Genomic DNA, 13,052 nt, shown 5'->3' with positions numbered 1-13,052 from the left:
AATAAACAAGGGTACAAAGTGTGTTTCAAAGCCACATATCAAATAGTTTTTACAAAACATGGACTTGCACGAAATCTGAACCAATATCCAAGTCCAAAAAGAGGGGCATAATATTCTTCCAAAATGCTTGAAAGAGATATGTACTCTTGCCTACAGGTTAAGACTGTTATAATATATAAGTGTTCCAAGTTTAAAGTAATTTTTTTTGATAGTATACAAGATATTACCATTTCATAAAAACTTTAACCAACGCCGACCTCGGGGTGAGAAGTATAGCTCTCCATATTCTTTGAATAGTCGAGGTAAAATGTGTTGCGTTTTCGCTTTTTGCATACATTTAAAGTTGTAAAATCATCATAGTTTTCAACGTCTTCTTGAAATAAAATGTACGTCGTTAGTCAAAATGGTATGCAGTTCTTACATTGACCGAATCTTCTGTTAAATTAGTCTACATAAACACAAAGACAAAGACTAATTAGGAATAGCCATGTTTCAAGAACACAGCCTCCCAAAACATATCCCTGCAACAGTGTATGCATGCATATGTAAATGATAGACATATACACATTAAACAAGGACAAAATATAAAAGAATATGATGATAAAATAAGTACGTCAACGAACACTAAGGGATACCGTTTTGGAATTGTAAGTCAATATTTCCAGTGGGGAGCTTAAACTTGTTAATTGTGCGCAACCCCTTACATACTTAGTACGGAATTCCGTTACGGCCAACGCCTATGAATGTGTTGATCTGAAACGCGATACTCGATAGTACGATGATGAAAACGCGAAATCATGAAACTACGATAGCGAAAACGCGACTACACGATGATGATAACGCGAAAACGCCTTCAGTAGACATATGTATCTTTTGAAGGGGCCAGTATTTCACTACATATTTTTCATTTTGGACTCATGTAAGATGAAAACAAGGGTTTTTATCAGTCTGGCCATATTTTTTGTCCCAGGTCCGATACTCGTGCCTGTGATTTATACTTGTGCATATATATATTTTTGGACTGGAAATTGTACATTTTCGAGGTAAAAAGGCCTTATCTTATATCGTTCTCTATGTATGTATAAAACTTGACAAGCTATGTAAACGAGTTTTTAATTTAGCTGTGTTATCTATTGGATGTCAAGCATCATTGATTTTTACCTTTGGTAAAATACTTGCTTACAATTTTGACAGCTGTCATCTGTCATTCGCGTTGATAACATGATATGCAATGTATTTGTTAAATCATTATTATAAATTTTCATAACTTTATTTGTAGGATGATGAAACTATGATGTCATTATGATGCCATTGTGATGATGCTTTTTATGATACATGATTATGATGACATTATTATAGTCTGCAAACAAATTTTTGTCAACGTCCTTTCAAAAAGGAACCCATACCCTATAACACCTTTAAACGTCCTTTCAAAAAGGAACCCATACCCTATAACATCTTTAAACGTCCTTTCAAAAAGGAACCCATACCCTATAACATCTTTAAACGAAAGAGAACAGAGCATAATAGCTAGTCGGAAATAAATCTCAAGATGAAGTAAAATCAAATCAATTAACAAACTATGAAATTAAAGAAGGGCGGTGATATTATCATCAACGTACTGTCGCGTTATCACCATCGTGCTGTCGCGTTATCACCATCGTACTGTCGTGTTATCACCATCGTGCTGTCGCGTTATCACCATCGTACTGTCGCGTTATCATCATGGTACTGCCGAGTTATCACCATCGTACTATCGCGTTATCATCATCGTACTTTCGCCCTCCGATGCCAATGCGCATAGAAGAATTTAAGCATTGTTAAAATTCAAAATGATTTTATTGCTTGTTCATGGGATATACAACTCTGCAGGTCAGTCATTTTGAGGTTTTATATAATATCAGATTAATAACAACAAAAGAGAATGTCATATTGTATCATGATCAGAGCTTTTTTTTTTTTTTTTTGTGACATAAATATTTTCACAAATATAATTATGATTTTTTTACAAATATGGTGATTTTTATTTCTGCACTGAAAATTGAAGCAACTGCATGTCTGGTAAAGCTCAAGTTATCGATGTTGAATTCCAGACGCATATATAATCACACTGAAATCGGAGCGTCGCAAGACACCGTTCGAAAAATATTTTTTGCAGATTGCATGGCATATATTTTCATTTTAATGCATAAAAGTCTGGCAATTTTCTGCTAAAATAGATAGCATTTCTTTTCTATTTTCACATGTCAAAATAAAGAGTAAAGCGGTTTCCCACCAAGTGACAGAATTAACGCCCCTTTACTCAGAAATTTTATTTATGATTTTACAGGAATGAGAAATGCTGTAAAATTATATCTGCACAGCATTTTGAACCTGTTCAACATCCCACACGCTTCGCGTTATTTTCTCTAAATGTCTCTTAATTAACTTGACGATAGCTTAAAAAGGCATACAAAATGGTTAAATATGTTGCTTTTGGCTAACTAGCAGCTGAAGCTATAGGAGGATCATCAATAAAATTATGATTTTCACACACAAGTTGTAGTTATAAAAGCATAACTTCTAACCTTCTGATTTTGAGCATGCACATGCGCACCGGAAGGCGATGGTGCGATAATGATAATGCGACAGTACGATAATGATAACACGACAGTACGATGGTGATCACGCGAAATCACGATACTACGATAACGAAAACGCGACAGAACGATGGTGATAACGCGGATGTTTCGCGTTATCATCATCGTGAATTCGCGTTTTCATCATCGTACTTTCGGGCATCGCGTTTCAGATCAACACACTCAAAGGCGATGGCCCTAACGGAATTCCGTGGCATAGTTGATCGGAAATCGTGGGGGCATATCAACCTTCCGAATGCTGCTGAAAACATACGGCATAATGAAAACATTGTCGTATTTTACAGGTTTCAGTCAGTACCGACATATTTGCAAACTGGCGGTTTCGTTGCTGACTAGGGCAACCTAAAGAACTTAAAACAGTTGCATTGGTTATTTCTTTACTATTTTTTCTTTGATTATGCATGTAAACTTGTATAGAAACTCCGGCGTTTAATAACTGTAATAAATGGATATAATTTACAAGAGATCTATTATCATAAAAGAACAGATATACGATATTACACTAAAACAATTCCTAGGTGCGAAGTATGACGCATGTTTGCATGCACATAAAAGGTACTTAATATTTAACTTATATAAATCATATCTAACTTGTACACTGCTGACCTAATTGGCAAACTTAATACTGTTTAAACTGATTATCGCTTGATACGGTCATGTTAGGTTTATAATTCGCATGTTAAACCAGTGCAGACGCAGTAGTCAAGTGGTAACACTGTCTGACTACGAAACTAGAGGTTGTGAGCTCTAGCTCCAGCTCCGCCAACAGAAAAAATAAACTGACATTGCAAAAGGAGCCCCGTCTATGGGCGCTTTACACCTGACTCACTGAAGGACCAGGGAAGCTTCCGGAATTGGAGCTTCTTCTGTATCTTGCACTTTCCTCCCACTTACATAACTAACAGTCTTCTTGAGGAGTCGCCCATATGGGTTACCGGTGGTGACTATAAATAAGCTTGTATGCAAAAAAAAAAATAAAAAATATATATATATATATCCAGTTAACCAGTTTGGCTAGGGAATACTGAGTACGAACTGATCTGGTGTGAAGAAAATGCATCTCTTTACATTTACTTTTTTCCTGGAACATTGTTATTTACAAAATATATATTTTCGCCATACAGTACTTAGATATCGAGTCTCGAAAACAAAATACATATACTAAATCCGACTCTGATTATTTATGAGTGAAAATGACATGTGCAAGGCCCATAGCATAGGATAACACACATTCAGTATATAACCACTTCAGGCAATGTAGGAGGCACATGCCTTGTTGACTAATTTAGAGTGGTTTGTTTTGCATTACTTATGCGGACTTATGTCTTTACAAAATGTGATGTGCGTATAAATATTTTAATGCATTTCAAAAGACACATACTCAGAATGAAAAACACAATTCACTTCGTTTATACCTCCCAGAGGTGTTCTCACCACTGATCCTTCCAAGTTTCCGTTATGTGTGGAATGTAGATCAACCAAATTTGTTAAAACTGTTATATTAATCTTATATAAAAACGCATTTTTACATTTTATTTAACAGTTAGATGTGATATTTATACATTGTTTATTGTTTAGCAGAAAATAGCATTGTTAACTGGTTATTATATATGTATTTATGTCGAAAGACAATGGTTTTCTTTTCAGATCCTTCCAGGATACATTAAATTTGTTGCAGACGACAAGTTAACACGTGCTACTGTAAAGACAGCAAAAGTGAAAAATGAAGATTTGAAGAAAATTGATAACAAGGTAAATTCAGAATAATATTACCTTATCGTCACGAAAAACATATGCATGTTTACATGTCAGCTATAGGGGGAGTAAATGTCGCCTAATAAGGGGAAACAATCTATTTCATATAAAGACGCGTACAATTATTTTACTGCTGTGCATTAATTACACGATAAACTTGAAACCAAAGTCAGACATTACAGTTAATCAGCTACTGGATATCCCAGTGTGCGACTTAAGTTTACCTTATTGTACCAAAACAAGTCCGGACATTTACTTTTTAGGTTGTACTATTATTCTCAGGGGGTAGGACGTAAATGGGGTCTTTCGGTGGTTTAAGTGACAAAATTGTGTCTAACAGGTAAATATGGCGGATTTTGTTGACAAATTATTACCCTAGGGCAGATATTTTGCCAAGTATGTGAGTTTTTCTTTTACTTTAGAAACAATTCATGAGTGCATTCTGTGACCACGCTATTTATCTCTACCCAACAATTTACCCTGATTCTGTACCTTGCGCCGTAAAAATGTTATGGAATACTTAATACAGAGACAAATAATTCAAGTCCTGCTAAGGTCCACTTTTCCAATGATTTTTGTGAAAAAAAAACAGTACACTTTCGACCAAATTTATGATAGCCAAGGCTTTATAATTCTTACTTACGACTGCATAGCATAAGTGCAAGAACCTTTCGGTTCGGCTTTCCAAATGTTTTGTGGCGACTTTCCTTGTACATTGGAATGGTATCAAACGAGTACCTCATACACAGTACAGTGTGACCTGAATAGAAACCAAATTGTTTTAAAGTTCCCCATAAGATACTGAAATCGGTTTGAACAAGAAAAAATCGGCAATGAAAGGTTCTTGCACTTGTGCTGTCGTAAATAAGAACAAATAATTCTAAAGCCTTGGCTATCATACATTTGGTCGAATTCGTACTTTTTTTTTTACAAAAAGCGTTGGAAAAGTGGGCTTGAACAGGACATGAACCATTTATCTCCGTATAAAGCGTTCAATAACATTTTTACGGCGCAAGGTATAGACTCAGGGTAAATTGTTGGGAAGAGATAAATAGCGGGGTCACAGAATGCACGCATGCAATGTTTCAAAAGTAAAAGAAAAACTCGCATACTCGATAAAATACATGTATCGACCCTAGGGTGACGATTTGTCAACAAAGTCCGTCATATTTACCCGATAGACACAATTTTCTTCCTTAAACCACCGAAAGACACTATTTACGTCCTACCATTGATTCTGATTTTTCTCGATACAATACATTAACAAATTCCCATCAACATTTATCTCTACATACCATATCTGTAAGAGAATAATCGCGTGAACAGTTCAATCATATGCTATTACACGTTTTACTGATTTATCTTTCAATTATGAAAACTATAACAATTTAGACCTACTGTTGTTTTCAATCAAGTTTACGAAATTTCATAATTGCGCACTTGCTCTTTCCCTTTCAAAGGGGGTAAATCACATTTGATGACATTTTTCAGTTTTAATATATATTCTCTTAGAGATTTATTTAGGGAACAAAAAGACCCATTACAAAAATATTCAATGTCTGCTCGAAATGTAGATTTTATTACTTTTCATGAAATTTTGTAATTACCTCCCTTTAATATAAAATATTTTAAAAAGTGGACTATTTCTTTGATGTCAATATAATTTTTAGTTTTATATTTGCATTTGATAAATATTGTGATATTTTAACTACCTGAAACAAAAGACAATGTTTAAAACAGCATGAAGATTTAGAATTCATCTATTTTCGATATATCTTGGTTGCGCAACCGATATAGACAAAGGAAGGTGAAAGTGATTTTATAAACTTGCATTTCTAATGAATTTTGTGAAAATATATACTTGTTAATGCAAATCTTGACAACTTTAATACAATAGTGCTTACATTCTATTATTATTAAGGCAAAATATGTTTATCAAATTTAAACTTACGCTAAAATAACACCATCTGAGTTTGGCAACTATGACAGGAAAATCTTATTTTAAAACAAACTTGCAGTGAAAATCTAACATGTAATAATAAATCAGTGTATATCTATTAGTTGACCAAAATCTGATTAATCAACTTAAACAGGGAGCTTACGCTCACATTTTTGTGTGAAATAATCGTTGTTCATTGATGGCTGATTGGTGTGCGATTCGTGCTTTCGTCAAGCTTTAAAATAAGATCAAAATAAGAATACAAAATCTATTATTTAAGTTCAGTACAATCATGCACCCCCCGCCTCTCGACCCCACCCCCCCCCCCTCCCCCGCCCGTGAAATTGCTGTTTCCATTAAACTAATTTAATGTCCACGAATCTATTGATAACTTTCAATTGTTATTGTTTTAGGTTTTATCGTTCGAGCCGGAAGAGATATATTACCGATCAAAGCGTTCGGTACCAATGAATCGCAAGCGGCGAGCAGTCACAGTATCAGACGCCAACTGGTCCGACCAATGGCACTTGGTATTTGAATTCTTTTTCAGTCTATCTAAAACATTAATGAAATTACACTCTATATGACAGTTATTTGGCCGATTGAAAATCATCATATATTGAAAAATAAAATCCGCAATTAAAAACTAATTTCTTTCAGACTATCAAATTAAATGATACAAATAATAATATATTTACCACCTGACAGTGTCACATGTTCAGTTTTCAATTAATCTCGGGTACTTAATTGATTAGTTTGAGCTCCAACTACACCTCAGGAAGAACATTTAAGGGTTGATATGCATTGATATACTTTGACTTTAAATGATTTGTTCATTGATGGACATGCACGATTTTGAAACTCAGTTTTATAGGTCGAAAACGCTGTTTGCTCAATGTTTTACTTTTTGGAACTTTGTAGATCTCGTTTATTTTATAGTCTTTAATTTGTGAATATACTTTTGCAAAAGAAATTCAAAGAGCAGCTTATTCATGACAATTTTGGAAATAATATCATGTTTATATGTGAGTGATTTTTAATGGCCTTGTTATTATGTCTCAGACAAATAAAGGCAAATGCGAGGTACTTACTAAAAAAACTCTCTTTAGTACTTCATCCTTATCTATTCTTCATTCGCATATTAATTTTTCATTGATCTTTTTTTCTTTTAACTTAACATGTAACTTAATCAGTGCCGTAATAAGTCGAGGACCCCATTGGAAATAAGTGTACTTCAAGCAACTTTCATGGGTTGTCCTTGGTATAAGATCAGCGGAGAATAATTTATGAAGCAGAACTAAACTTGAAATAACTTTTATATAATTTTTATTATTATAAAATCATTGTCATTTTTATCACGTTCTGAAAACTATCTATTCGTTTTTTATCTATGTGATGCAATATTATGTGAATGTAAGTCACATGTTAGTTTTAGAAATTGTTTGCTTAATCTATCTATCTATCTATCTATCTATCTGTCTGTCTGTCTGTCTGTCTGTCTCTCTGTCTATCTATCAGACAAAGCCATTATGAAATCATTATGGCACCGGAATTTTATTAATTAACTAAAACACATGTAATGCATGTTGTTTTACATGAAAATAACTAATACTTTATTTTCCTTTTTAATATATCAATGAAAACTCCATCATAGTTTATAGTCATAATTACGTCCAAATGACGACATTCAAAGAAGAAGCTATAGCTACCTTTACTCTTTGACTTCCTTTCGGTATAAAACGTTGCTGCCATTCATGTACATGTCATGCAGACGCAATAACTAAAATCAAACTTGCAGACAAAACCAAAACAAACACATGTGTACCCTCTTTCTATTTTTGGTACTCTGTATTTATCAGGCCAATATCAATTTAGCTACAATTCTTTCAAAATAAATATCTTAAGTCCTCATATTCCAGAAGAAAAATGCTTATTTTATGTTTGTAAGCTAAATGTCTGACTTCCACGAAACGTAATAAATGCGGTGTCTGATTACAACAGCAACTTGTAATAACAGCTAAGGTCAGAAGATGCTATATTTATTCTACCGTGACTATCGATAAATGATCGAAAAGAAAAAATATAATTATAATAAAAATTAAGGGTTTCGTTAGGAGAATTTTTTAGCTTTTAGCCAGTCAAACGTTTCGAATCTCATATGGGATGAGTTTTGTTTTGTGGGATCAACATTGGTATAACTATTTTGGACTGAGTCAAAAACTCCTATCAGTCAGCAATAAACTAATTAGAGATTCAGTTGTTTAATATGAGAAATTGACATTTGAATTACATCAAACCCCAAAAGTGAAACTGACGATGAAAGACATTTTGCATTTCTTCAGAAAATAAGCCAGGTTTAAATGCCAACCTGTTGTAGCATTTGATGTCAGTTTCTTTAAACAAATCCATCAACTTTGACCAAGGTATTATTCTAGTTTATTTGATTACAGGACTGTAAGCCCTTTTTTTCAGCCAACTAAACTAAATTATTGCATGTACATGTTACGGGGTGCATCAGCGCTATATTAATAATAATAGTACAAGGCCCTAAGGGTCTATGAGTTCGATTAGTGTCCACTTGTGTAATTGGATGGTACTGATATACGATAATAAGACTAGGTCAAACTCTTCTATATCCAATTTATTCTAACCGTTTACTAAAGTAATACAGCAACACATTCTGAAAACAAAGGTTAAAAGACAGTCAATACATGGTCAATCACAATAAAAGCAATACACAATACATAATACATATGTTCTCGTAAGTACCGTACATTCGCATTTAGAACAAATCAACAAACGCGTCTAGTGGTCAAATAACCTATTTGTCCTATAACGTATAGAATACTTATTAACACATAGTTACACATATAGTTACACATAACATATATTACATCTTTCAACTTACCATCTAAGGGACGAATGATCTGTAACTGTTTTCTCACAGAGGCTTCATTCACACCAGTAACTGTTACTTGATACTGCAAAGTTAAATATTAGCAGTGAATAAAGGAGAGAAATGTGATTGCAGAACTACAAGTGTCATTCTGAAACTCACTTCTTTGTAAATCATGAAATTCACAATTCTAAAGTTACTAAACTCAAAGTGAACCTAATACAAAGACTTAATTCCCTGTACTATATATCAATCAGTAAGCAATAACAGGACAAATATAAACCATTGGAATTACATTTTCTGACCACAGGTAAAAACACATCTTTCCAACAAAGACTAAAATGGCTGACTGACCAGTATTTTCAAAGAGGTCACAGGTCAATTGAAAACCACCAAACCGCGGTAAAACAGATAACTCTTGACAGGTTAGAGATACAAGGTGGACAAGGTTGACGGAGTTGTCTCCCTTATGAAATCTTAAGTTTTAATAGAAAACTGACCCTGTTACGTACATCTTCAAAACTATGTTTAAGTTCGTAAGTCAGTCATATATCATTGACTTGTACGTTTGCATTTTCGTCAGTTCTTTCTGAAGTTTCTGGTCTGCAACCTAAATATTTCTTTTAAAGGATCCAAGTCATACGCCGTCGATGGGTGTCTACAATGTTTGGGATAAAGGATTTACAGGACAAGGTGTTACTGTAGGAATAATTGACGATGGAATTGACGTTACTCACGTTGACCTTGTTGATAATTACGTAAGATAGTATTTTAGTAATTTAGCCATCAAAACAAATATTCCAGGTGATATCGCCCCAAACAATGCTAAATGACTTTAAAAAGCAGTGTTTTAAGCAGTAGGCGAACACGTAATTGTAGTTTTTTTTTTTATAAATTTAATGAATACTAGATTCTTGAAAAAAACTGCCTATAGAATGTCCACTACAGAAATCTGAAATTTATGTTAGAAAATTAAGCACCTAAGACACATTTGAAAAATATAACGTAAATGTCATCAATAGTATCTTTTTTTTGTTACAGGACGCCTCTTTAAGCTACGACTACATTTATGGCGTAAATGATCCGTCTCATGTATATGCAAGTGAAGGGTAAATATATTTTACATTTTTCTTAAGCTGTATTTCTGTCATTATTGTCAGTGTCTGATCATAATATACTTGTACTAACCAGTATTGTTGCTAGGAATACATAAGAAAATTGTTGGAAGGAAAAGTTGTGATTAGAAAATTCATTGATGTCCGCTAATTATTTTCAAAATGAATATAAATTAAGTTGTTAGCTCAAGGCTTTTAAACATCAGATTTAGATTGTTGGCGTGAAAGGCTTCACTGAGCAAACATATTCTACAAGTATCCGTACAAAATCGCGACCACGAAATAACTTATAGCCGCGTTTTAACATTACTGAGTACAAACCCGCCGTCTTAATATAAATAATCTCCACCATTAAAAGCCAGACTGTTCAAAATAGAACACAAAATAAAACAAAGCCAGAACTGGGTACTCCTTTATACAGAAGAACTCTAAACTGTTTCATACGATATGACAAATATTTATGAAAACTGTCAACAAGGTCGTGACATAAATATACTTCAGGCATGGTACAAATTGCGCTGGCATTGTTGCAGCAGCCAAAAACGGACAGTGTGTCATAGGAATAGCGTACGGAGCCAAAATACCAGGTAGGCGTCATCCGAGAAACATTTGTTAAAACCAGTTTACAATTTGGCATGCAATTTCTGACAATTTCTAGGTTCAGCCGCGAAGCGGTTGAACCTATTATAACCGTATTCTAGAAACTGCAAGAATTCAAGTTTCTCTTCAATAATGAAACTGAAGGAGATTAATCCGCCGTTCTATTTTCGCACTTTTATTGTTTATTTACGAATATACCGACCGCTTTTCTGTCTACATAATTTCTATGTAAAAGTTCCTAGTCAGGTGTAATAATCATTTCAATGCACATGATTAAAGAAAATATATTATATATTTATGAAAAGCTCAGATCACAAGCTTTCTAATGGTGTATAACTTTAGAAAATCGAAAGAAACTATGACACACTGGCAGTTTAAAAATAGCATTTTCTATAGATTTTTAATGTAAAGTAACGTTTATATCTTCTTGTAACTGTTAAATGTTTATTTGAATGAAAAAGACACGGATGATATTTCTATTATCTATATCCTCTTTGTGAATATTTGTATTTTTAATGAAACAGACACTGTATTTCTCATTGGTATCATAATAGGCAATTTTTATTAGGCCGGTGAAGGGTTTGCCTTACCCAGCTCGTCAGTATGTTTCAAGACACTTGATGGTTGTAATCAGATTAGAATTTTTTTCCTATAATGTAACTTGGATGCAAATGGTTTGAATGTTATACTGTTCATGGAAGTGTTGCACATCAAATGCGGGTTTCAACCTGATGTTTATGTTAGTAATGCAAATCTGCGCATGAAACAACAGTATTGCTTTGTTACTAAAACGTCTGTCAACTAGCAAATGAAAATTCTTATATTCACACTTTAAGGTCAACACATTAGCATATAATTCCATAATTGAACGAAAAGGTATATCGGGTATTTTCTGTTAATACAGTGCCTAGATAAACGATTGACGTGCAATACTTTATATATGCCAAGATAAATGATTGACGTGCAATACGTTACGTTTATGTTATAATTGCATGTATTATAAAGCCTTATATCATTACCGCTCTAGCAATTCGACTTTTGGATAGTGTATATGGGTCCACAGCATCAGACGAAGCATCTGCACTTATTCACAGGCTAGAAAATATAGATATATACAGTAACAGCTGGGGTCCTCCAGATGACGGTGCTGGTTATGACTCCACAGACGGTATCTCCTCAATACAAGAGGCAGCATTGCTGAAAGGAGTTACCGAGGTGTATTTCGTAACATAATTTTATTAATGTTTCCCATCTTTCTTTTTTCAAATAAATGAAAAGTCATCTTAGATTAGCAATTTATTTTGATTTTTTTCTGTAGGACTGGTTCCATGTTTTATGTAGTTAGGTAGATTGTTTTAGAAGATAGTAATGAAGCTTCAATGATACATTTGTTCCTTGCACAAATTTTCGTTATATATTCTACAGCACAAAACATAATATTCTTTTTGACGGCAAATAAAACCTTTTGGAAAAGGCCATAATCCACCAACATACGTATGTTGTTTATTCATTGCTGTTATCAAATTAGAAATACAAGATCAGCATGCGATTTCTTTTACCAACAAACATAAATTCAAAGGAGTAAAAATTAATATTTAAGGTATTGGGCCCGTAATAGAGTACCTCCTTTTTGAAGAGGGTTCAATTTCTATCACATTCGAGTCAATAAGGCTTTTCATCATTGATCATGTGACTACATCTAGACCAATTGAAAGGACTATATATATATATATACTATCTTCTAAAACAATCTACTTAACTACATAAATAATGGAAGATTGATAGCTTCTCATTTTTTTTCATTATAACAAACACAGGGTCGAAACGGCAAAGGAGCTATATATACCTGGGCAGCAGGTAATGGGGGTGGCAACTTTGATGATTGTAACGTTGATGGATATTCCAACACAATCTATACCATATCTGTCAACTCGCTGGCGCCGGACACAGCACCTGCATGGTATGCTGAGGAATGTACAGCAATTCTGGCAGCAGCGTACGGCGGAGACGACACACAAGACAGAATTGTAGGTATTAAGTGGAAACGTTTTCTGAGACAGGATGATACTGTAAGAAATAAAGTATGCTGGCATTTAGATTTTCTTGTA

The 13,052-nt window shown here is 33.8% G+C and overlaps 1 protein-coding gene across 2 annotated transcripts in view; it reads left to right on the top strand.

The window, feature by feature from the left end:
- Nucleotides 1-13,052, top strand: part of LOC123539595 (furin-1-like) — a 40,856-nt gene that overhangs the window by 15,660 nt on the left and 12,144 nt on the right. For both annotated transcript variants that reach the window (XM_053527013.1, XM_053527012.1), the window contains exons 2-8: nucleotides 4,287-4,391; nucleotides 6,747-6,863; nucleotides 9,859-9,987; nucleotides 10,271-10,338; nucleotides 10,846-10,931; nucleotides 11,972-12,159; nucleotides 12,762-12,971. In XM_053527013.1, the coding sequence (XP_053382988.1) occupies nucleotides 6,801-6,863; nucleotides 9,859-9,987; nucleotides 10,271-10,338; nucleotides 10,846-10,931; nucleotides 11,972-12,159; nucleotides 12,762-12,971 (744 nt within the window). In that variant the 5' untranslated portion in view covers nucleotides 4,287-4,391; nucleotides 6,747-6,800. The remainder of the gene's footprint in view (nucleotides 1-4,286; nucleotides 4,392-6,746; nucleotides 6,864-9,858; nucleotides 9,988-10,270; nucleotides 10,339-10,845; nucleotides 10,932-11,971; nucleotides 12,160-12,761; nucleotides 12,972-13,052) is intronic.

This window comes from Mercenaria mercenaria, chromosome 16 (genome assembly GCF_021730395.1).
Source record: "Mercenaria mercenaria strain notata chromosome 16, MADL_Memer_1, whole genome shotgun sequence".
NCBI classification, from domain to species: Eukaryota; Metazoa; Mollusca; class Bivalvia; order Venerida; family Veneridae; genus Mercenaria; species Mercenaria mercenaria.
This window is presented reverse-complemented; position numbering and strand designations above follow the sequence as displayed.